The sequence below is a fragment of the Natrix helvetica genome (assembly GCF_964273705.1).
Source record: "Natrix helvetica genome assembly, chromosome: 2".
Classification (NCBI taxonomy): domain Eukaryota; kingdom Metazoa; phylum Chordata; class Lepidosauria; order Squamata; family Natricidae; genus Natrix; species Natrix helvetica.
In genome coordinates, this window is record NC_138552.1 from 16,209,943 (window position 1) to 16,234,340 (window position 24,398).

At 46.6% G+C, this 24,398-nt stretch overlaps 1 protein-coding gene across 1 annotated transcript in view; it reads left to right on the plus strand.

Moving 5' to 3' along the window:
• The first annotated feature begins 203 nt into the window (after positions 1-203).
• The window catches only part of ONECUT2 (one cut homeobox 2), an 81,810-nt gene continuing 57,615 nt past the window's right edge, over positions 204-24,398 (plus strand). Inside the window, exon 1 of the mRNA XM_081945718.1 lies at positions 204-1,688. Within this exon, the coding sequence (XP_081801844.1) occupies positions 509-1,688 (1,180 nt within the window). The 5' untranslated portion in view covers positions 204-508. The remainder of the gene's footprint in view (positions 1,689-24,398) is intronic.

The window sequence follows — 24,398 nt, forward strand, 5'->3', positions numbered from 1 at the left end:
GCGCCCGCCCCCACTCCCCTCCCTCCTCGCGCGCGGGGGGCCGGGCTAGAGGGATGGGTGGGAGGCGAGGCGCGAGCGCAACTCTGGACAGCTCCCGCTAGCCCAGCAGAAGACGGAAGGGCAGGCTAGGGCTCGGACATGGCGAGGAGGCAGCCGCGGCGCTGGGCAGGCTGAGGCGCGGCAAGGCCGGGGGCTTCCTCCCCCCCCGCGGGTATAACTAAGAGGCCTTAGAGCGAACCCCCCCCCCCCTTCCCTGCGCGCCCCGGCCGTCAGCCAAGAGGCGGCAAGAGCCTCGAATCGCTGGGCTGGAAAGGAGCCGCCGCCGCCGCCGCCACCACCACCACCGCAGCAGCAACAGCAAGCAGCAAGCAGCAGCAGCCGCCACCGGGCGCCCGGAGCGCTCGCTCGCTCGCTCTCCCCGCCCTCGCCCAGCACACCCCTGGAGCCACGGCTGCCTCAGCCGCCGCCGCCGCCACCACCACCACCGCCGGCTCGCCCCATGGACTGAATGAAGGCTGTCTGCACCCCCTATCGATGCCTCACCAAAGAGCTGGAGAGCTGCGCCATGAACCCAGAGCTGACAATGGAGAGCCTGGGGCCCTTGCACGGGCCGGCCGGCCCTGAGCAGGAGTTGATGGGCAGCCCAAGCCCGCACCACCATCCGCCGGGCAGGAGCGCCGGCCCGCTCCGGGTCCACCCGCCGCCTGCTCCCCCGGGCCCGCCGCCTTCCCATCAGGAGCTGGCCTCCGCATCCTCGCGTTCGGCCATGGTGAGCAGCATGGCTTCCTTGCTGGACGGGGCAGGGGACTACCGGCCGGAGCTCTCCATCCCGCTGCACCACGCCATGAGCATGCCCTGCGACTCCTCGCCGCCCGGCCTGGGCATGGCCAGCACTTACACCACGCTGACGCCTCTCCAGCCCCTGCCGCCCATCTCCACCGTGTCGGACAAGTTCCACCACCCGCACGCCCACCACCATCACCATCACCCGCACGCCCACCACCCGCACGCCCATCATCCCCACCAGCACCAGCGCCTCTCGGGCAACGTCAGCGGCAGCTTCACCCTGATGCGCGACGAGCGGGGACTCCCGGCCATGAACAACCTCTACGGGCCCTACAAGGAGATGGCCGGGATGGGCCAGAGCCTCTCGCCGTTGGGCAACGGCCTGGGTTCCCTCCACAACCCCCAGCAGGGCCTCCACAACTACGGGCCGGCCGTCCCCGAGAAGATGCTGAGCCCCAACTTCGAGGCCCACCCGGCCATGCTGACCCGGAGCGACCAACACCTCTCGCGGGGCCTAGCCACCCCTCCGGCCCCGATGATGGCTCACCTGAACGGGATGCATCACCCCGGCGGCCACCCGCAGCCCCACGGGCCCGTCTTGGCCTCCAGCCGGGAGAGGCCGCCTTCCTCCTCCAGCGGCCAGGTGAGCAACTCGGGTCAGCTGGAGGAGATCAACACCAAAGAAGTGGCGCAGAGAATCACCGCCGAGCTGAAGCGCTACAGCATCCCCCAGGCCATCTTCGCCCAGCGGGTGCTGTGCCGTTCTCAGGGGACCCTTTCAGACCTTCTAAGGAACCCTAAGCCTTGGAGTAAACTGAAATCGGGCAGGGAGACCTTCCGAAGAATGTGGAAATGGCTGCAGGAACCCGAGTTCCAGAGGATGTCAGCCTTAAGACTTGCGGGTAAGTGGCTCGCCTGGGGGCCCCCAAAAGAGCCCCCAAATGTCCAGAGGTGGCTCTGGAAGGGAGGGAAAACTTGTGTTCACGTGCCTGCGTACTGACTAGCAGAGCGCCCTATATGTCCGGAGGGGCGGCTTGAGTTCTCCTTGTAAGAGCGCTCAGGCCAGCGTTTGAACTTGGCCGGGTATCCCATGACCCTTGTCTCGCGGTTTCCGCTGGGGATGCTAACAAGACAACGCCTTGGCCGCTTTCACACGCCTTCCCTTTAAGCTGCCTCCAACCTGGGCTTAAGAGCCTGGTGCTTCCGTTGCTCTGGAGGGCGACCCCTTCTCTTCCTTCAGATCCCTTGGAGGAGGGGTCCAACCTTCGAGCAGCCGTCGTCAGAAGGCTATAACCTCTTCTGGAGGAGCGAAGGTTGCGTTGGGTCAAAAGGTGTGTGTGTGTGTGTGTGTGTGTGTGTGTGTGTGTGTGTGTTGTCCCAACACTCTCTCTGTAAACTTCTTGAAGGAGGAGGGGTTTGATTCCATTCCCCTCCTTGTAGGGCGAAGGTACGCCTCCTTGTGCTTTGAAAGGAGCGTGTTCTTCCAACGCTAGCCTTTGCGCTCCTTTCAGCACTCTGTGTTTATGTGTGTACCGCTAGACACGCGTGCGGTATAACGCCGAAGTGCGGCTTCCCCTTGGCTGAAGCCTGAAAGACCGTGTTTGCGAGGTTAACCGGGTGGGGTGGGGGTGGGGGGCGTCCGTGCTTAATGCGGATAGGTGTGGGAATGCATATTTTTCTCCCAGGACTCCTTTCCTCTTTGTTTCACTTATTGGTGTGTATCATTTCAAAGTCACCGAGCAGAAGGGGGTTGGTGGATCAATTAAAATTCACGATTGGGTTGTGAAAAATGAGGCGTTGAGCGTTTAAGCCACCAAATAAATGCTTCAGAGGAAGGGCTTTGGGGGAGGGAAGAGGGGAGGGGGGAAGGAAGAAGAAACGAGCGCTGTTTTCTGCAGAACAGATTGGATAGATTCGAAGCGAAGAGTGCGAGAACAATCGCTTGTGTTGTGGGTACGCCGATATTGTTCTTTTGATGTCTGCCGAGTTGTTTGCCAGCATCCTCTAGCGGCCGCGGCGGGAAGTCGCGCCTCTATTGTTCTAATAACACTCGGCCAGGGGTTTCGATCATTTGACACTGTTATGCGTGTCGCGGAAAAATACACCGTGCCCCCATTCCGGACAAGGGGGAAAGGGATCCGTTTGGAGAAAGGCTTCACTTACGGGGCGAGGCTTACGGGGACGCGGCGAACGGGCAGTCTTCCTCGCTTGAGGCTGCCTAGCGTTTAAAGGTCTAAAGCTGTTGAGACCTTCCGCGAACACCCGTGATTTCTCAAATAAGGAGTCTTGCAAAGGATGCATTCGACCGTTGTTTTGCCTCTCGCGCCTGCTCCGGGGGAAAAAATTAAAAATAAAAACAATAAATGCAATAAACGGGGGAGGCAGGGCGCAAGAATGCGCAACGATATACGGTAACGGCCATCCTTCCAGCGCCTCGCCTTTGCTATTTGCTGGCGGCCTCGGTCAAACGCAGCGCGTTGCCTTCTAAATCCGAGGCGACCTTTTGTTTATAAGCTGCCCGATTTCCCGCAGAGCGAGGAAGCCATCCAGGAATGTTTACAAATGTATTTCAGAAAATGCGGGCGGAGGAAGTGGGGGGGGGGAAATCCCGCCTATTTCTGACAATTGCTTCATTCACCTGTGTTTGATGGATTCTGGCCTGTAGCAATTAATCGTTGGCTGGTATTGATTAGGGAGGGGGGAGGGGAGAGAAAGCCAGCGAGCGGCTCCCAGCGATGCCTTTCGCTGAAAGGAGCTGAGCTCCTAAATCTTTTTTCCCTCCCCTTCCCCTTCCGTCCTCATCCTACCCTTCCCTGCCCCCAATTATCTCTTGTATATATTTAGAGGCGCTTGCTTGCATCCCCGGCTGCCTTGATTGTCTTGCCGGGCGCTTGCAAAGCCTGCCCCGGAGGGAGGGAGGGAGGAAGGCAGGCAGGGAAAGAGGGGAGTTTTATCTGGCACGTCTGCCAGTGATTTATTATTAATTAGCATTCCTGCTCGTTTAATTACGAGCCCAGCCGCTCGCTTGTGGGAAACTCACGCGGGTGATGATGGGGAGATGCAAACGCCCGTGTTTGTGCTGTGCTGTGAGCTGGTGGGTTAGGAGAAGAGACGTGGCTAGATAGGCGTCCTTTGTTCGTGTGTGTGTGTGTGTGTGTGTGTGTGTGTGTGTGTGTGTCCGCACGCTTCGCACCCATTTCCTAACAAGACAGTTTGGAAACACCGCGCGTCCACAGATGAGGTCCTCTCTCTCTCTTTCTCTTCTCCCCTCCTCTTTCCTTCCTCTCCCTCCCCCCTTTCCGCCTTCTCATTCGTTCTTAGCGATGATAATTAACGTGAGAAACGTCTGAAATGCATATCGACCAGACTTTTATGCGGGGGTTATCATCAGCAAGCCTAATAAACCAAGCGCCAGGACCAGGAAGGAAAACCTTCCCCCCCCCCCGCCTCTTTATGGTCAGTTCATCGCTCTCTTAATCTTCCCCTTGTAATGCTAGCTGCAGATGACCAAATGTTTTAATCTGATTTCTCAAAACGCTACAAAAGTAAGTGAAATGCGGTGGAAAAACGCACAGTCCTCGATTCCTTTTTGGGATTCCTCAAACACTCCTGTTTGGAAGCAGAGGAGTCTTCGGATGGGATTACCGGGAGCCATGGCTGAGAAGGAATCCTCTCGCTTTGCTTTTTTTCCCCCAGAAGAGTTGACCCTCAAACGGCCTTATTCTAGAATAGGCTGAAGAAAAGGCGGGGGGGGGAGGAGAGGAGTGGGTCATACTTCGGGGATGGCTTCAGGGCAACTTGGGGGGGGGGACTGCGAGGTGCGATGCCCTGGAGTAAGTGCCGCGGAACGGCTCCATTTTCGGCGAAAGGGTGCGCCTTTGCCGGCTGTCACTTCGCCCCCAACTTTCTTAAGGCGGAAAGTGGGAAGGTTGACATCCATCGGGAATTCCTACTAAGCACCGATGGCACTACTTTAGTTTGGGCCGTGAAAACCACCAAGGTCAGAGAGTACCAAAGACCCCCTCCTCATTTCAACCCTAAGCAAAAATGTATATTCTCTGTTAATCACCATTTTGTCTGCAGTGCCAAATACCCAGGCTATCCGAGGGTTTATAGAATAGAATAGAATAGAATAGAATAGAATAGAATAGAATAGAATAGAATAGAATAGAATAGAATAGAATAGAATAGAATAGAATAGAATAGAATAGAATAGAATAGAATAGAATAGAATAGAATAGAATAGAAAGGGGGAGAAGAGAATAGATCAGAAGAGAAAAGAAGAGAACGGAACACAACACAGCACAACAGAACAGCACCGAACTCTTTATTGGCCAAGTGTGATTGGACACACAAGGAATTTGTCTTTCGTGCATACGCTCTTATAGCCTTTAACCCTGAAATTCAATTCATGCTGTTGACATTGCAGCCCTTAGTCGATTGATGAGGGCCAGGACGTCCACTCGGTCCGGTTTGGAGATTGGGCGCATTAGCCTCGGCTCACTTGTTGCGAATCAGCCTGGTTCCGTACAAAAGGGGGACCCATGCTGCCCAGTTCAGGATTGAGGGCAGGATCTCCATTGGCGCTCCCTTCCGCCCCCTTCCCTATCTAAGTCAATGCGCGGTTTAGATCCTTTACCACTCATGGCCCGGAAAAACGGGAGCGTCCGGAAAGATTCCAGCTGCTGAAATCACCCTTTGGAGAGTATTTGAACGAAAGAGGTTTTCTATCTCGTGTGCAAAGCCCCTCTGCCATCTGATGGTTTCGGATCTTGGGGCCAGATGGTGGGGTCCTTTTCCTGCACATCTGCTCCATTTTCCACCCCGTTTTATTCCCTCCCCTCCCCACGTAGCGAAATGTGCAGAACTGATTCAGGGAGTAAATAAATATAGTCTCTCGAAGACCAGCAAAACAGGGAGGAGAACTTACGAAGGGAAGGAGGAAGAAAAAAAAAAGAAAGCCCCCTTTTCTATCCATTATTTAAAAAAAAATTTCTCGGGGATTCCGGTCAGCTGGGCCGAAGAAAGAATAATGGGGGGAAGGGCGGGGTGGGGGGAATAAATTGGGGTGCTCATCACACTAGGCCGTGGCCCTTCTAGCAGCCGAGAGATGGTAAGTGGTGGATCTCCAACCCCACAATTTTTGGGGTTGTCGCTTCGTGGGGCAAGGTGTCAGCACTGACGGGTTGGAGCGCCTCGAAGAAGAAGAAGAAGAAGAAGAAAGAAGCCTTGCTTTCTCTTCCTCTTCTCCTCCGCCCCCCCTCCCCCTCCTCCTTTCCTGGAGCCATTAAAAATGCATATTCGAGCCCCACAGGGCGAGAAGAGTTGCTTAGACGGGCTTGGTTTCTTTTCATATTTAATGTCGATTTAGGCTCTGAGCCCAGATAGAAATCGCCCTATTTTTTTTTTTTAAAAATGGGAGCGTCTGGTAGGTGTCATTTTAACAAGAAAACAGCGAAAACAAAAAAATGCAGCGCAGCTTTATAACCCGCCTTGTAGGAGGGTGACGGTTTGGTCGCGGGGATGAAAGGTCCCCGGAGTCCCCAGTCGCTCTGAGAAAAAGGCCAGTTAATTGTTTTCACCTTTGCGATAAATTACACATATGCAAAACTAGCTCGCGGTCCCTTCCTCTCCCGGTCCTGCCTTACCCACCCCCTAAATTTAACGATTTTCAATTAGGAGAAACATCACAAGGGGAGAGAGAAGGCCGCGAGAGTAAAAAAGAGCTAGACAATCCCAGTAAGGTACAGTATCTACACATTATACGTATAGGTGGGCCTATAAATTCGAAAGGTAAGGGCAAATCCTCTCCCCCTTACCCCCAGCTTCGGGGGATAGTTAGGAATACAGAAAGAGCCCTTCAGAAGGAGCCCATCACTTCTTAACGCATAGACACGAGAGTCTTCCTCACACACACACACACACTGCCGGACCCACGCTGGTGATCAAGGAGTGGCGCCTTCCCTTTGCAAGAACGGCGGGCAATGTTGGCGCCCTTGAGCAGTCCCTGGCTTCGGTCAACACCCGGGGTGCTTCAATTATCGCCCCCTTATTAACCTCCCGCCCTTCTCCCTCGAGGGAGGCTGCGGAGCGGGGAGACAGCTTCCCTTCTTCCGCGGCGCAATTCCTGCGCGTCGGGTGGGCGCTTAAACCACAGAGGAAAACAGCCCCCCGCCCCTCCCCCCATTTGACGCCTGCAAACCAAACCTGGCCTCCTCGTGTCTCCCCGGCGTGCAAATTCGCGCACGCTTCGCACCTTCCCTGATGTTTACACTTTTGTTATTTCCTTTCGCTCTCGGTTTCCCCCCCCCCCCCCGGTATGGGCTTCTTTAAACGGGAGTATCCGGTTACCGCGTCAAGTTGAGAGCGAGGGCAGGGTGTGAACGCTTAAATATATGTATGTAGACGGATGCGATCGGTTAATAATGCATGGCACAGTTACGGTCTCGATTAGGCACGTTTAAGTCCCATTGATTGTGACGGGAGGATTGAAAGGCAGACTTCAGCCTTCCCCATTGAAATCAATAGGGCCTAAAAGTAAATAATAACTGGGCTGTGTCTGGCTTTGCTTATAGCATTTCATCTCCTGAAACCTGATAGTAGTACCCCTCTAACTGGCTTCTTTTTTGGGGGGAGGGGATTGTGTTATAATATCTGCATCGCATTGCAATGTAACACCATCAGCTCATCCAGCGTCCTTCAGACATAAATACAGCGTAGTGTTAGGCACAAGAGAGTAACCCCCCCTTTTTTTTTTTTTTTTTTTTTGCTGTCTGCCACTGAACGCAAAAGGGCAGCTGGCGATAGCATGTGTGAATACTCCCTAAGACACCTACAGATCTGTTTGTATACAGGGATCAATTAGCGAAATGGTATCTTGTGGGAACCTTTGTTGACCGTCGGGTTTTTTTGCAAAGCAGTCTGGGACCCGTACATATTCATTTCCCTGGAGTTTTGACAGAAAAAGCGATCAAAAATGCCATTTTAAGAATGACTGCAAAGGAAGCCTCCTTTTGCTAAGGCTAATCTAGAATCTAGATTTAATGTTTATCTTGCAATTGCTGTTCAATGAGACTTTTTTTAAAGTCACAGAATGGGTTTCTTAATTAAGGTTTAAAACTAAAACATGCTTCTTTGCCACCAATTTCTCCGAAATGGCCACAATCTAATAAAATGTTAAACTGACCTAGGTAAATTCGACAGTGTCTTTAGAAACAAAGTTCTAACCGAGCCCTCTAACTTGGTCTCTATTAGGATTGCAAGACTAAGTTGGTTTTGTCTGAATTGTTGCTCGATTGGAAAGGGGACCTTAAATTGTTCAAGTTAAAGAATTCTGTATCTTCTTAGTGATAGAACAGATGACTATGGTTATTATATATGTGGAAGATGTTCAGAGGACACATGTGTCTATATTCCCAAACTCATTTCTGTGTGGTCCCTTCATAGAAATCACTGCACAATCTGCATAGGTGATTGATCTCGGATCCTTCTTCAGACTCTTAAATTTTTTAATGGACATATTAATGGTAATCCCAAAAGGACGAGAGAAAAATCTACCCACTTACCCTATATTAACACCTGTATATGTCTTTACAACAATGTTACCTTTAATATTTTTAGAATACTGCACAGAAAAAGCCTCTCAACTCCCACAACAAAAAGTCTTGATAACCATGCTGTTCAATAATATATTTTTTGCCTTCTGTCAAGGTGTGGAAGCTTGATTTCTTTTCATCCTAGAAAGTGTGTTGCATTCATCTCTATTATAGAATTAACACTAACACAAACAGCCAAGAAATGGTTGGTGGTCCTGCCAGAATTGGAAAAGGGTTCTTAGGACATAGATCAGCTTTTTCTCTGACCGTTTGCTATATTTATGAACATTATTTGCCATCACACTATCTAAGGTAATGGATGACAGAAGATTCATTGCCATACGTAGTCTAATATTAATACTTGTTGTAACTACCTTTTGTTCATGGTCCAATGGGGAGAAAACATTTTAATGGATCATCAGCTGCCTTTGGACAGATTGACTGAATATATTAAATCAATGTGTATATTACTCAAAACTGATTACAATATTTTTAATTGGAGACTGTGAAGTAAGAAACAAAAGCTACCACTTATAATAAAAAGGGGACGTTATAGCTCCAGAAAACTTAATGCTTAGGCTGAAGACCAAAATGGTGTTAGCTTCCATCCCTCACTTAGATGTAAAATGACACAAGGATAAAAATAACATCTGAAAACATTTTACCTGCTTTATGCTCCATGGTCCAGGATCTGTTTCCCAAAAGTATTGGCACGTTTTCGTTCATAGTAGGGCCTAATCTTTCTTTATCATTGACTAATCCAATAACTCACTGGTATCAGAAACAGCCTGGCATGGAGAAATAAACAGATGTACCTTTAACTTTCAGTCACACACACATAAAAATTGTCCATTAACAATTAAATATCTGGGGCTCAAAGAGAGTGGATGGATTTGTTTGTTTTTGTTAACAAAGTTAATGATGAATCTGATGCCATTTTTTCATAGCAGATTTTGTTTTACTGATGCCAGTGTGACGTTACTGTATGTTAAATGTGCCTTCTTTCTTAGTCATACAGTGTATTTTTTTTTCCTTAGGGAAAAAATCCACAATATTCCTGAATAATAATTAGGTAATAATAATGCCCCTTGATTAGTATTTTTCTTGCTTGTTACTGATTAAAAGCAATGATATGATTAATTAAAAAATATATAATAGCACCAGCAGAGCCTTTAATCTTCCTAACTTGTATTTGTAAAAATGACTGCAAATGGGAGGACCTTGATTATCCAATAGGTAGCCTCCATCAGAGCCAATCAGAAATAAGATATAATAATAGGTACCTAAAGACAGCAGAACAAAAGAGAAAGAACTTGAGAAAATCACAAAATACAAAGACTGGCAAATAGGAATAGAAGGATTGTGTCAAAAGAAAGCAAAGGTAGTGCCAACCATCATAGGCACCGCGTGGGTGAAATCCCAAAACATCTGGGCATCATTTGAACACCATTGGCATTGACACATCCTATCAGTCAACCTCAAAAAGTCAGCTGTATTGGAACAGCTTACATCCTGTGGCAATACTTCTAAAATCATCAAACAACAACACCTGCTTATCTCAGGTCCTTGGGAAGAAATTGATAGGTGGATTTTTTTAAAAAAAAGGTTAAATCCAGTCTAAATATTGGCTGATGGAGCAACCCACCAAAAATAACAACAACAACAACAACAACAAGAACAATTATCTAGTCTTGCTTTTAATTCACAGCAACTGACACTCAAAGATGTCATACATCTATAATATGGTACAGTAATCACCAATAACCTCTTCTTGCAGGAAGATGACTTTGCAATATTGTATGCTGTTCCACGTGGTAAAATAATTGGAAGCAAGGGCTTAATTCCTCCCCCCCCCCCCAAGTCAATTTCCTCCTTGGTGCTTGTTTCTGATTCTGAGCAATTCTCCTAATTACGGTGGGGAGGGGCATACGGAAGATGGAAACTGGAAAATGATTTAATACAGGTTTCCAAGAAAAGCTGCTGCTTGAATGAGGGCCAGAGGTCAACAGCTGAGCATCCGTGTATATGCAGATGCTCCCCAGTGCACACTCCGGGGATGAAAGGAGGCCTATAAACAGCACAGTGTGGCCGCTGCTTCCTTCAAAATTAGGTACTGAATTGGGTGTTGGGCAAGAATGTCAAAAGTGGTCAAAATCGGCTTCTCCGGAAGGCATTTTGAGTGGCGGTGATGATTCTTAAGGATTCCACACATTGTGCCTGCAAATCCATTACTCCATAGGAAACCTCGTTCATTAGAAATAATACTAGGCAATTTTCATTGAGGTTTAAGCGCTGCTGGGATATTGTTTGTGCATTTGGGCACAGGCTGATTTGTCTCAACTCTGGGAGGGAGGGAGGGAGGGAGGGGGGGTTAAAATTTTAACTCTCATTTTGAACTAGGGCCCAAAGTTTCTCAGCCTCGGGTCTGCTGCTGTTATGCTTTCTTTACCGGGTCCTAGCAATGGTCTCAACTCGGACTATTTTTCTGGGAAGAGTTTGGGAAGGGAAGCGTCATCTAAAGGCCAAAGTGAGGAACTTTGGAAACTGTAACCTTGTACAGGTCTGGTTTTTTTGGTTTTTGTTTTGCCAGGGGAGGGAGAGGGAGACAGAGATTGGCTAATGATTAAATATGAACAAACATGCCCATGTCTGAGTTGCAATAGGTGACTTTAATCTAATGTCAGTGGCATCTGCGTAACTCCCATGTAGAGATAAGGGGCTCTGCTTATGGACCTTGGCTAGCTTCTGTCCTCCTCTTCCTTCCATGCCTGGGATCTTCTCAGGCCCTAAATCAGCGTTTCGCCAATGAGCTTGGAGGAATTAGTTGGTTGGGGAATTCTGGGAGTTGAAGTCTACACATCTTAGTTGCTGAGGTTAAGATACAGGGCTCTAAATGCATTCATAGGTAAACTGACCAGAAGGCTCCTGAGGCTGGGTTTAGATATTGCAAATAGAGCCCTTGACTCCTCTCTCTCTCTCTCTTCTCTGCCTCTCTCTCTCTTCTCTGCCTCTCTCTCCCTCTCTCCCTCCCTCTCTCCTCTCTCTTTCCTTTCTCTCTCTCCCCTCCCTCGCCTTCCCCTTTTCTCTCTCTCCCTCCCACTCCCTCCCATTCTCTCTCCCTCCCTCTCTGCCTCTCCCTCCCCTTCTCTCTGTCCCTCCCTCTCCTCTCTCTTCACTTTTCTCTCTCCCTTCCCTCTCCTTCCCCTTCTCTTCCTCCCTCCCACTCTCTCCCCTTCTCTCTCCCCCTTCCCTCCCCTTCTGTCTCCCTCCCTCTCTGCCTCTCCCCTTCTCTCTCTCCCTCCCTCTCTCCTCTCTCTCCCCCTCCCTCTCCTTCCCCTTCTCTCTCTCCCCCTCCCACTCTCTCCCCTTCTCTCTCTCTCCCCTTCTCTCTCTCTCCCCCTCCCTCCCTCCCTCCATCTCTCTCACACACACACAGAAACACACACACACACACACACACAGAGAGAGAGAGAGAGAGAGAGAGAGAGAGAGAGAGAGAGAGAGAGAGAGAGAGAGAGCCCAATAGAGATGGCAGCCACAAGGGTGCTTCTACTAGCCCTTGTATTGCATCCTTAAGCTTCTATTTTTGGCCATATCCTACAGATGCCCCTGCTTCTAGGGAAAGACAATAATGTAATTAATGAAATAATAATAATAAAAAACCCAAACATGCCTGCAAGGCCCGATTGATTTTTCCCGTAGATATCCCCCGCCGCGCCCCGCCAATCCCCTCTTTGTGGTTTAAAACTCTCCGAGCTAAATTAGCGAGAAATAAGACTGAACTGGCAATTGCGTCCCTTTCTTTCCCATCCTCCCAAGCTGTTTCAAACCGAAGCACAATCAGCCAAAACCAAACGAACCAGGGTGTTTAAGCCCCATGTCTGCTGCCACCCTTGAACTGTCGGGGGGGGGAGGGAGGGGAGGGTTAAGGCTACCCTTAGTGGATCGCTACAGACGGCCGGTGCCCGCTTTCTCCGCAGCAAGTTCTAGGTACGAACCGAACTTTTCCTTTTGTTTCTTTTCTTTTTGGCATTTGAAAGGAAAATAAGGACCACCAAGGCAGAAGGAGGGTGAGCGCAAAACCTCCGCTTGGACGGGCAGCGCTGGGCTAAGCAGAGAAACCGCCGACCGGCTGCCTTTTATGCCTGGGAAAGTGAAGGGGGAAAGAAAGCAAAGCTTTTGGGCTGAAGAAAGTGACACGGGGCGCAGAGGCCGAGGGGAATAAATAGAAACAAACTGGGCAGGGAATGGGGGAAGCCAAGAAAAGAAAGACCGGGAAAGGAGGGGGGAAGGAGGGGATTCCTTTATTTTCCTTCCCCTCCCCCGGTTGTTGCTATTTATTCCCGTTCGCCTCTGCGCCCCCCCCCCCTGCGCCTGTGTCACTTTCTCCAGCCGATGTGCGTCTATGGAGGGCGGATCGATTCTGATAATGTTGCGAAGATTAAAAGCGCATTAATGCTGGCAACAACAGAGGAACGCGCGGGTCTCCGCTCCCATTGATCGGCCAAAGGGAACCCGAGAGAGCTCGGCGCCTTTCCAGGAAGAGCGAGCGGGAGCGCGCGTGGGGAAGGAAGGGGGAGGGGGGAATTGGGTCGGCGGCGCGCGCCTTTCCCAGCAAAACCCACTGAAAAGGTTTGCCTTGCTCTGTTCCCACGCGCGACCGGCGCTGGCTGACCCTTTCCCTGAAACTCGCGTGGCGGCCGCGGAGTTGGGACCCCTTAACAGCATTATGGGCCCCGGGCCAAGCAGTGTACCGACCCCCCCCCGCTCTACGACAACTACTCCCAGGAATAAAGCTGTAAATGGTCAATAAAATTAAATATATATTTATTTTATTGGCCCTTCCAACAAAATCGGTGTTGAAGCATTAGAAACATGATAACATACGTGATAAGACTGTATGAATAAGTAAATATTAATATATTTTAAGTGATTATGTGATATATTAGAGAATATAGAACAAGAGCTTGTGTAAATACGAGTGACATCAGCGGTACTGTTATGGACTCGCTGTAATGCGTGGGAATTTGTGCTTTGCTTTTTTAATGTTTAAAAGAAGCTTAATAAAAATTATTTTAAAAAAAGAAAGAAACATGCTGTGCAGCAACAACTAATGAACATGGTAAACATTTGTGCCATACACGAGGCTTGAAAAACGCAATAATACTCAGTCAGGCATACGGTTGCTGCATTTATATGATACAAGGTGCACTGAAGGGCTGGCATGCACAGATCAGTATGGGGTCCCTATGCTCGTGGGGGCCACGGGCAAGTGTCCATCAGGCCCATTAAGACTGCCCTGCCTCCTCTTTCAAGGAGGTTTGGGAGGGTCTTTAGAATAATCCTGTTCCTCAAACATGTAGGTGTCGTCTCGAAGCAGAGACCCTCTTCCCCAGAGGCGGATTAAGGCTCACTGGTGCCCTAAAGCACTGACAAATCTTGGTGCCCCCATCTTCATTGGGGTTTTTTTTCTTTCTCAGCTTTGTGGTGCCCCCTTTGGGCCTGGTGCCCTAAGCACGTGCTTAGTCTGCTTAATAGTTCATACATCACTGCTCTTCCTTCTCCTTTCCTGGCCCTGGACTCAGTAGTGAAATTCATTTTTTTTTTACTACCAGTTCTGTGGACATGGCTTGGTGGGCGTGGCAGGGGAAGGATACTGCAAAGTCCCCATTCCCACGCCATTCCTGGGGGAAGGGTACTGCAAAATCTCCATTCCCACCCAACTCCTGGGGGAAGGATACTGCAAAATCCCCATTCCCACCCCACTCCTGGGGGAAGGATACTGCAAAATCCCCATTCCCACCACACTCATGGGGGAAATATACTGCAAAATCCCCATTCCCACCCCACTCCTGGGGGAAGGATACTGCAAAATCCCAATTCGCTCCCCACTCCTGCGGGAAGGGTACTGCAAAATCTCCATTCCCACCTCAACCAGCAAATTTCCGCTACGGGTTCTCCAGAACCTGTCAGAACCTGCTGAATTTCACCCCTGCCTGGACCTCAGTGGGAGGAAAAGTGACTCGAACACCACGAGAAGACATGCAGGAGAAGGTTCAAAATGAGCAGTCTATCCCGGGGCCTTTCAATGCCTTGAATAGGCCCTGATGCCACCATTCTCCCCACCCCAATGGTTTAAAAATGTTTTGTTTTTGTTTTTTAACGCGGGAGAGAAGCGTTTCTTCTTCATAAATCGCTGGATTCACCTGTCATCTTTTAAGCCCTGGGTTATTTAAATCTAGTTTACATTTAACATTGATTGGGCCAACGCCCTGTCCCCTAGCAGAGACTTTCCTTACCTGAAGTTCCTGTCCCCACGCAGCGTGGGAATGGGCTCTGCCGCCTTGGTTTATTTAGAGCTCAGCGTGGTGGGTGAATCCCGGCTTTGTGGGCAGAGTTATATCGTAAAATCATCTCTCTTTCCTCTTAACTGATAGCCAAATCGCATAATCCTAAATCTACCTTCTTAACTATTAAGCCCCTAGTCCTTTTAAAGGCGTTTTACCTTCGTTTCGTTTTGCTGATTCGAAAGTATATCGCGATGCGTGAATCTGATTGATCCGTAGTACAGTTGATCCGTACCACTGATATTTAAAAATAAATACGCAAACACCGGAATTAGATGCCACTTATTTTCAGATTCACGTGGCAGAGACGGAAGAGTTAATTTGCCTTTTGCACAACAGGAGCCTTTCAGTTCTAAGGAGCTTTCCCCAATTGGATTCTAACCAAAGGACCAGACTACGAGTTTTTGGAAGTTCTAGTCAGCGGTCGATCAAGATCAAGCCGGCTGGGGATTCTGGAGTTTGAAGTCCTTGCAGACCTGGAAGCCAGAAGAAAAGAAGGGGCGAGGGCGCCTCCTTTCTTCGAAACTACGTGGCTAATAACAATTGTGTGTTTAGACAGACAGTAAAAAGTAACAGAATTGGAAGGGATCCTGGAGGTCATCTAGTCCAACCCCCTTCTCACGCAGGAGACCTGTAGTAGGGGTTCAAACCGCCGAACTGCCGACCTTTCTGATTGACAAGCCACCTAGCGGTAGACGGCAGAATTCGGGCGGTAATTCTTGCTGTGCACGTGGGAATCGTTTTATGGCCTCTGATGCGGCCAACATGCGCGGCTCTTACTGTACTATGGTGCTAGGGCGCGTTGCAGAACTGTCGACGGGCAACAGACGGCAGCAGAGAAAAGACTTTGCTGCCACCTGACGGTCCTCTGGAGGTCTGCACCCCCGACCTGGAGCCTTGTTGATACTAGAGTTTTGCCGAGTCAGCGAACAATGAGCTTCCGTTCCAAACAATGACAGCGAGGTCTAATTCATGATCTGCCCCAACAGGTTAGTGTAACCCAAACTCTTCTAAGTCTAATTCCACCCGCTGACCTGGCTGAATACTTTCCTGGAACCTGGGGCTCAGCAACAGAGCTTGCCTTCAAACCCAACTCATCCTTGTTTGGTCTCTTCTAAAGCAAGATTCGGGCTCTGAAGAAACAGTTGTAGACCAACAGATGAGCCCAAGGGGTTGGGAGCATTTAAGAGTTCTTTAAGGCACTTATGGAATGTGAAGCCAAGTGAAACATGGGGGAAGTCCATTGCTAAGTTAAGCCTGTTCATAAGGTGGGAAGGAAGGGGCCCTAATCAATGGTGAACTTCACAAGGGTAAAGACACAGTGTGTGTGTGTGTGTGTGTGTGTGTGTATTCATGTCTCTCTGTGTGTTTTACAAAACCTTCCAACTTGTTGTTAGTTGCGAAGTCTTGTCAACCACATGGACAACATTTCTCAAGGCCTTCCTGTCCTCTACCATCCTCTGGAGTCCATTTAAGCTCATGCCTACTGCTTCGGTGACTTCATCCAGCCACCTCATTCTCTGTCATCCCCTTCTTCTTTTGCCCTCCATCTTTCCCAGCATTAGGCTCTTCTCCAGTGAGTCCTTCCTTCTCATTAGGTGGCCAAAGTATTTGAGTTTCCTCTTCAGGATCTGAAAATATATATTTAGCACATTACTTGATCTTGACCTAGCTTGTTTTTATGAATGCATCTCTTGGTATGTTGCTCAGTCTCCAACTGTGACCTTTGAGCTTTGTAGGTTTTTTTAAAAAAAGAAATAAGCTTTCCTAGGATGTGACAGAAAGCACCTGGATCAGAATAAGTGTACATTTTTGCAAGGACATTGAATTCTGGCTGCCATGACTGGACTTCATGTCCTTGATTTATGACTACAAAATTGGGACCAGAATTTTTGTTCTTAAGCAGGGCAGTTGTTAAGTGCCCTGCTTAGGAATTTTATGACCTTTGGTTATGTTTGTTAAGCACATCATTAGGTGAATCAAAGCTTTCCCAACTGGCTTTGCTCATCAGAAGCCAGCTGGAAAGGTTACAAATAGCCATCATGTGTTCCTGGGACATTGCGACTGTTGTTTCATTGTTGTACTTGCTTAGCATGTTCCTAATACAGTGTCATTGCCACTGTAGTTGTAAATACGTGGCTGTGGGCATGTGACCGTCTAAAGTGTAAGGATTGATCATAAACAGTGGTGGGATTCATCCAGTTCGCACCAGTTTGGGAGAACCGGCTGTTAACTTTTTGAGCAGTTTGGTGAACTGGTTGTTGGAAAAAATCATTAGAGCAGAGAACCAGTTGTTAAATTTTTTGAATCCCTCCACTGGTCATAAGTCATAACTTTGACTGGTTGCTAAACGAATAGCTGCAAAACAAGGACTATCTGTAATTATCGAATCTGAAAAAAGTTCTTAGAGAGACAATTTATTTGAACTTCCGTCTATGGCTTTCAGTTCCTTTTTTTTGGTTGAGTCCTTTAGAAGAGACTCCACTGTGCAAACTTGCAGATGTGATGGGACTATCACTCCCTTAATCCCCAGCCAACATGGTGCAGAATTGGAAGACAAACATATCTGAAAGGAGGATAAATTTTGGGGGTTCAGTGATCCCTACATTAACACTGTAGGAAATCTAAAAAATCTGAAAAAACCTGTGATCAAGTTTACAATCATATTAAATTTCAGTTTGCTAAAGCATTGCTTATTGAACAAACCATAATCAATTCCATTCCTACATTGTACCAAGTTATTATAATTAATAACAGATATGGATTAACAGAGTTGGAAGGGAGCTTGTAGGTCATCTAGTCCAACCCCACTCCCCCGACCAAGCAGACTGTACACCATTTTTGACAGATGGCAATCCAGTCTCTTCTCAAAAGCTGCCAATGATGAAGCTCCCACAACTTTCGAAGGCAATTTCTGTTCCATTGGTTCAATTCTCTCCCTGTCAGAAAAAAATTCCTTATTTCTAGGTTGAATCTCTCCTTGTTCAGTTTCCATCCATTATTCCTTGTTTGGCCTTCAGGTTCTTTGGAAAATAGCTTGAGTCGCTCCTCTCTGGTAGCCCCTCAAATATTGGAACATTGCTATCATGTCTCCCCTGGTCCTTCTCTTCACTAGACTAGCCCAGTTCCTGCAACCATTCTTCATACTGTATGTTTTACTCTCCAGTTCCCTCATCATCTTGGTTCCTCTTCTCTGCACTCTTTCTAGAGTCTCAACATTTTTTTTATAGTGTGGTGACCAAAACTGGATGTAGTACTCTAGGTGTAGTCTTATTAATCTTTATAGAGTGGTATTAGTACCTAATCACTCAGGCTGAGTTCTCATGATATAATGAGCCAATCCCGAATAAAGCACACTATGCAGTACTAACTCTTTGTGTACATCTCTTTTAAAATTCTAATCAGAATTGTCTATTGGGACAGCTTATGCATTTGAATCCTTTGTTTAAAAGCAACAACCAATAAGCACATTTACTAAAGAGCAAATCCCGATCCATAAAGATTTCTTTAGAAAGAAACTCATTTAATATTGGTCTATGCCAATTCTTTTTGAACCTATGATTGGATGAAGATGATAAATCTTACTTTAAAAAAAATGCATTAGCTCTTCTTTTGACATATAGCGAAGTCCATTTATCAATTCTATCTCGGAAGCATTGTGTGAGTGTACACATACGGACCATGTATTTTAAATTGAACTCAACATTTTTCACTTTTAATGGGCATGGTAGAAGTTTCCACTTTTGCACTAGATTTATTCCACTAAATAAATGCAAAGATAGACTCCTAAGTCTCCCCTTACTTAGAAAGTAAGACTCAAGACTCTTTCTTTTAAACTGTTTATTTGAATAGCCTAATCCATTTAAATAGATTGCTTACCGATCGATCCTGGGGAAGCCACTGGGAACACAGCCTGCATGGCTAGTTCGTGTGTTATGCATATCCAGAAAATAGGCTAATCTAGCAAGCCATGGTTAGGTTAACCACGGGTAAGCATCAATGGTTTGCATCAGTAGGCATCAGTGGTTCTTACCGGTTCAGCTGAATCGGTAGTGGTTTGGTGACCTGGGTCGCTAGAACCGGCAGCAAATTTCTGCTCATGCGCCAAACGCCCTGTCTCAGCAAACCAGTAGTATACCGGTTAGGAACCCACCACTGGTAAGCATGTCCTAAAAATATAGATTATGCAGTCAAATAAAATTTCCATAAGTGCACATTAAAGGCAAAGAACGGCTGCTTAACCTGGCATGTAATTTTCAGCAACGTGCTACTGTTGTATTAAGTTCTGCAAATAAGGCAAATCTTTAGTATTAACAGTAGTTAGCTAAGGCTTTAATCGTACAACCAAGTGGATTTGCCAAATTCACCTAAAGGGCATGATGCAGAGGGTGGTAGTTGCTTTTAATTACCGTAACTCTAATGGTTTCTTTAAAATAAGATGCAAAATTAAAGTATGAGATAATTTGTTTCTGCTATGCTCTCCTTGATGTTTGTCTTGATGCAAAATTTTTCGGGCATCAAACTGGTAGTAATGCTGGCAGGAACACACACATACACACACACACACACACACCAAATAGACTGTTAGGTACTAGTTGACACATCTCATTCATGGATACTGTGCACACTGAAGAATATTAGAAATAATAAAACAATCAAAGGGGCAGAATGTCTTCCCGTTGAGGAAAAACAATCCATTTAATGAGTTTGGTTGGGGGGAGAGAGAAAAGGGGGTCGGAAATAAGACAAGGTAGTGAATTGCAAGATTCTGAATTGAAGAAATGGTGTAGAGAAAACATTTTGTTCCCCTCCCATAATATCAAAAAGTGGTTGCCTCCAACAAAAAACGGTATATTTGGGGTTTGCAAAATATAGTACTTTGTTGACAAAATATAGCGGTCTGGTTCACAGTATAGAATTAATTTATGGAACTCAGAGCTGTAGGTTGGCCAAAAGATTGTAGAAGATAGCTACAACATGCTTAGCCAAATCAGTTAAAAGACTATTAGCTACATAATCTTATTGGTTTTAATCTCAATTAAACAGAATTTGTCCTTGGCTTGTTTGCGGCAGTAGCCCAAAAAAGATAATATAATCCTTGGTTGTATAAACAGAGGCATAGAATCAAAATCACGTGAAGCATTATTACTGCTTTATTAATCCCTAGTAAGACCACACCACAATCTGGAATTAAGGAGAAACTTCCTAAGAGTGAGGACAATTAACCAGTGGAACAGCTTTGCCTTCAGAAGTTGTGGGTGGTCCATCACTGGAGGTTTTTAAGTAGAGATTGGGTAGTCACTTGTCTGAAATGGCATCACATCTCCTGCTTGAGAGAGGGCTGGACTAGAAGACCTCCAAGGTCCCTTCCAGCTCTATTCTGATTCTAAGGCTGGCAGAGGAAAATGTTGAAAATTGAAAAAATTTCCTGAGTTTGGAAGGAGACAATGAATGCAAGCAGGAAACAGTGGTTGCCTTTAAGAGATGTAGGGGAGAGCAGAGGGTGATTTCCTGTTTGAACTCACCTTGGAGAAGAGGCAGGTGGGGTTAAATGCTGAACAGGTTTAACACTGGAAGTTTATAAGAAGAGATTGGACAGCCATGTGTGGGAAATGGTATACGGCCTCCTGCTTGAGCAGGGGTTGGACTAGATGACCTCCGAGGTCCCTTCTAACTCTTATTCTGTTATTCTGTTTTTTTGCTTGGTAGATGCAGGAATTCAGCCCATTTGGTTATTTCATGGTGTAGTATAGGACATTACCAGAAAAATGGATTCTGTAATCAAGAAAAGTGTGAATAGGTTTGCACGGACAGCAAAAAGAACCCATGGAAGAACGTCTCCTTTCGTATCGTCTATAATATAATGCAGAATAAGCTCTTATATGATGGATGTGGTGGCTCAGTAGCTAAGATGCTGAGCTTGTCGAGCAGAAAGGTTGGCAGTTCGGTGGTTCGAATCCCTAGCACCTCGTAATGGAGTGAGCTCCCGTGACTTGTCCCAGCTTCTGCCAACCTAGCAGTTCAAAAGCACGTAACAAATGCAAATAGAAAAATAGGGACCACCTTTGGTGGGAAGGTAACAGCATTCTGTTCACCTTCGGTGTTTAGTCATGCTGGGCACATGACCAGTGAGACGTCTTCGGACAGCGCTGGCTCTTTGGCTTTGAAACAGAGATGAGCACTGCTCCCTAGTGTCGGGAACAACTAGCACATATGTGCAAGGGGAACCTTTACCTTTTACCTTAAGCTCTTGCATGGCTCTGTCTTCTTAAGATGTACTAAATTATCCATGGAATTCATGAAGAATGGCCAAAGAGATATTATTTTTGTCTTCTAGCATTTATTACCTAAGGCAGTGGGTTCTCAATCTGGAGGGGGCCACAATATCATCAAAGGCTTGACAAAATGTTACAATTTAATTCTTAAGTCTTGGTGGTCTGTGGCCATGGTCCGTGGCCACAAAAGTTATTTAAAGGGGAACCGTGATGAAGAAAAAAGTTGAGAACCACTGATCTAAAGCTCTTGTCTACTTTACCGTTTGCTAAGTAGGTTGCTAACAAACCTGGTTTGTTTATTTATTTTGATTTATTTTTTTCCGTTTCAAGCGAAAAGTCCATAAGCAGTTTCCAAGTAGATAAAACAACACTAGATGAATTCCATATTTGAATTAAAACAGTCAATTTTGCCATCACTGTTAACTCCATCATCTTTACCATCTATTCCCACCATTGTGGGACGCGGTGGCTCAGTGTCTAAGACACTGAGCTTGTTGCTCAGAAAGGTCAGCAGTTCAGCAGTTCGAATTCCTAGCGCCGCGTAATGGAGTGAGTTCCCGTTACTTGTCCCAGCTTCTGCCAACCTAGCAGTTCGAAAGCAGAGACGTCTTCGGACAGCGCTGGCTCTTCAGCTCTGAAACAGAGATGACCACTGCCCCCTAGAGCTGGGAACGACTAGCACATATGTGCGAGGGGAACATTTACCTTTATCTTTTCCCATCATTGTGGGAATTTGTGTGTCCGTCCATCTTTGGGTTCATAAGATTCTTGCTGCTCTCAACATACATAATAACATGATCCCCGTTTTTTGTTGTTATTGTTGTTTAAGTTCTTTATTCATCAAACCTAAAAGGAAAGCTTCTGTTTTCAGTATTATATTTATTTGAAGAATAAATGTATTCTTGACTAGTTCTTAAACACAGTTCAGTAGCTATTCAATACAGTAGTGCCAGAGGACACCTCAGAATAATTATCTTTTGGCATCTTCTCTACATTACCATTTAAAAGGTCCCTTTTTCTTTTTGTTACCAATGAATGCCTTTTGTTTGATTGTTGAAATATTCCCATTATTGTCCTTTAAATTAATCCAGTTGCATGAGTTACTAAATAGATTCAATGAGAGAGACAGGTGAATGAGATCATGTGTACACTGAGTGAAGGTCACAGACCTTGGATCTATGATCCTTTCCCTGGAGTGGAAAAGCAATCCTTCCTACATCAGTATCTACGGTGATAGAAAGGCAGTGGCATGTTTTTAAAAAATCCTGGACTAGATTAAAAAGACCTGTTAGTAGCAAAATTTCTTTTTGACAAATTAAGTAAGAAGATTTTAGAGCAACCTAGAGGTGGAGATGCTCGCCTCGCACTCAAGTGGCTGAAAGTTCAATCTTACGCAGCAACAGAAGCTTCTCTGTCAGGGCTCAAAGAGAAAATATCTGCTATGAACTCCATGTGGGCATCAGGAAGGGCATCCAGCCAATAAACACACAGCTCCATTCAGTCACCCCAACTGCACCCCAATGAAAGGGATCAGTGTTGTAAAAGGAAAAAAAGCAGTACGATTTCAGATCAGAATTCTTAAGTAAAAGAAGATGACTGAAACTTGTTTGATTATCACACTCGTGATTTTAGGGTCTATGGTAATTTGTTTTCCTCCACTGGTGAAAAGTTCTGATCCATCTCAGAAGAACAGGGAGGGGATAGTCTGATGGGGATCTGTTCATTAGTAGAATCGGGTGGGACTTAGATGCAAAAGACTCTTCTTGGTTGTTGTAAGTTGTGAAGTCATCTCTGACCCATTGCAACCCCATGGACAATGTTCCTCCAGGCTTTCCAGTCCTCTACCATCCTCTGGAGTCCATTTAAGCTCACGCCTACTGCTTCAGTGATTCCATCCAGCCATCTCATTCTCTGTCATCCCCTTCTTCTTTTTGCCTTCAATCCTTCCCAGCATTAGGCTCTTCTCCAGTGAGTCCTTCCTTCTCATTAGGTGGCCAAAGTATTTGAGTTTCATCTTCAGGATCTGGCTTTCTAAAGAGCAGTCAGGGTTGATCTCCTTTAGGATTGACCGGTTTGATCGCCTTGCAGTCCAAGAGATTCGCAGGAGTCTTCTCCAGCACCATAGTTCAAAGGCCTCAGTTCTTTGGCGCTCAGCCTTCTTACAATCCAACGTTCACAGCAATACATTGCAACTGGAAAAACCATAGCCCACTTTTGTTCACAGGATGATGTCTCTGCTTTTTAGTATGCCATCTAGATTTGCCAGAGCTTTCCTCCCCAGGAGCAATCGTCTTTTAATTTCTTGGCTGCAGTCCCCATCTGCAGTGATCTTGGAGCCCAGGAAAATAAAATCCGGCATTACCTCCCTTTCTTCCCCATCTATTTGCCAGGAATTAAGAGGACCAGATGCCATGATCTTAGTTTTCTTAATGCTGAGTTTCAAGACAACTTTTGCACACTCCTCCTTCAGCTGCATCAAGAGGCTCTTTAGTTCCTGCCTAAAACTTCTAGAGGGGTCTCTATATGGGGAGCTTCAGGTATGAGGAAGGTTCCAGTACTTGACAAACTGTTACACAAATGAGGGGATCAATTTATTCTCCAAAGCACCTGAGGGCAGGAAAGAAAGAAAGAAAGAAAGAAAGAAAGGAAGGAAGGAAGGAAGGAAGGAAGGAAGGAAGGAAGGAAGGAAGGAAGGAGTTGGCCAAAGTCATTGTCTTTTCATCCCACCAAGACAACCTTAACTCAGAATGCTTTCACAAAGTAGAAAAACACCATGGGATGCTACCAAATCATGAGCTGATTCCTAAATAAATATCTCTTTTCTTGGGACACCTCTCTAACAAGCTAAGAACAGGCATGAAATAGCTGTTGCCTTCCTAATCCGTTCGTAGGTTTCTTGAAACTTGTTTCTTGTCATCTAGGCTAGGATGAATGTTTCAGGCTTTCACCAAACACTGTATAGAAATCATACTAAATAACAGGACAAATGGAAATTTAACCATGTTTAAGGATTAAAAAAAATAAAATATAGAGTGCAATAGTAATATTTTTCCTGAGCAATTAAGGAAAAGCCAAAATATTAGAGGGGGAGGGGAGGAGAAGGGGCAGGAGGAGGAAGAGAGGGGGGAGAGAGAAAGACACACAGAGAGAAAGAGACAGACAAAGAGAGAGAAAGGGAGAGGGAGGGAGGGAGAAAGGGAGAAAGAAAGAGAGAGAGAAAGAGAGAAAGAGAGAGAGAGAAAGAGAGGGAGAGAGAAAAAGAGAGAGTGAGAGAAAGGAAGAGAAAGAGAGAGAGAGAGGGAGGAGGAGAGAGAGAAAGAGGGAGGGAGCGAAAGAGATAAAAGGAAGATATTAGTATTCATGCCATAATGTACTGTATCATATTTAAGATGAAT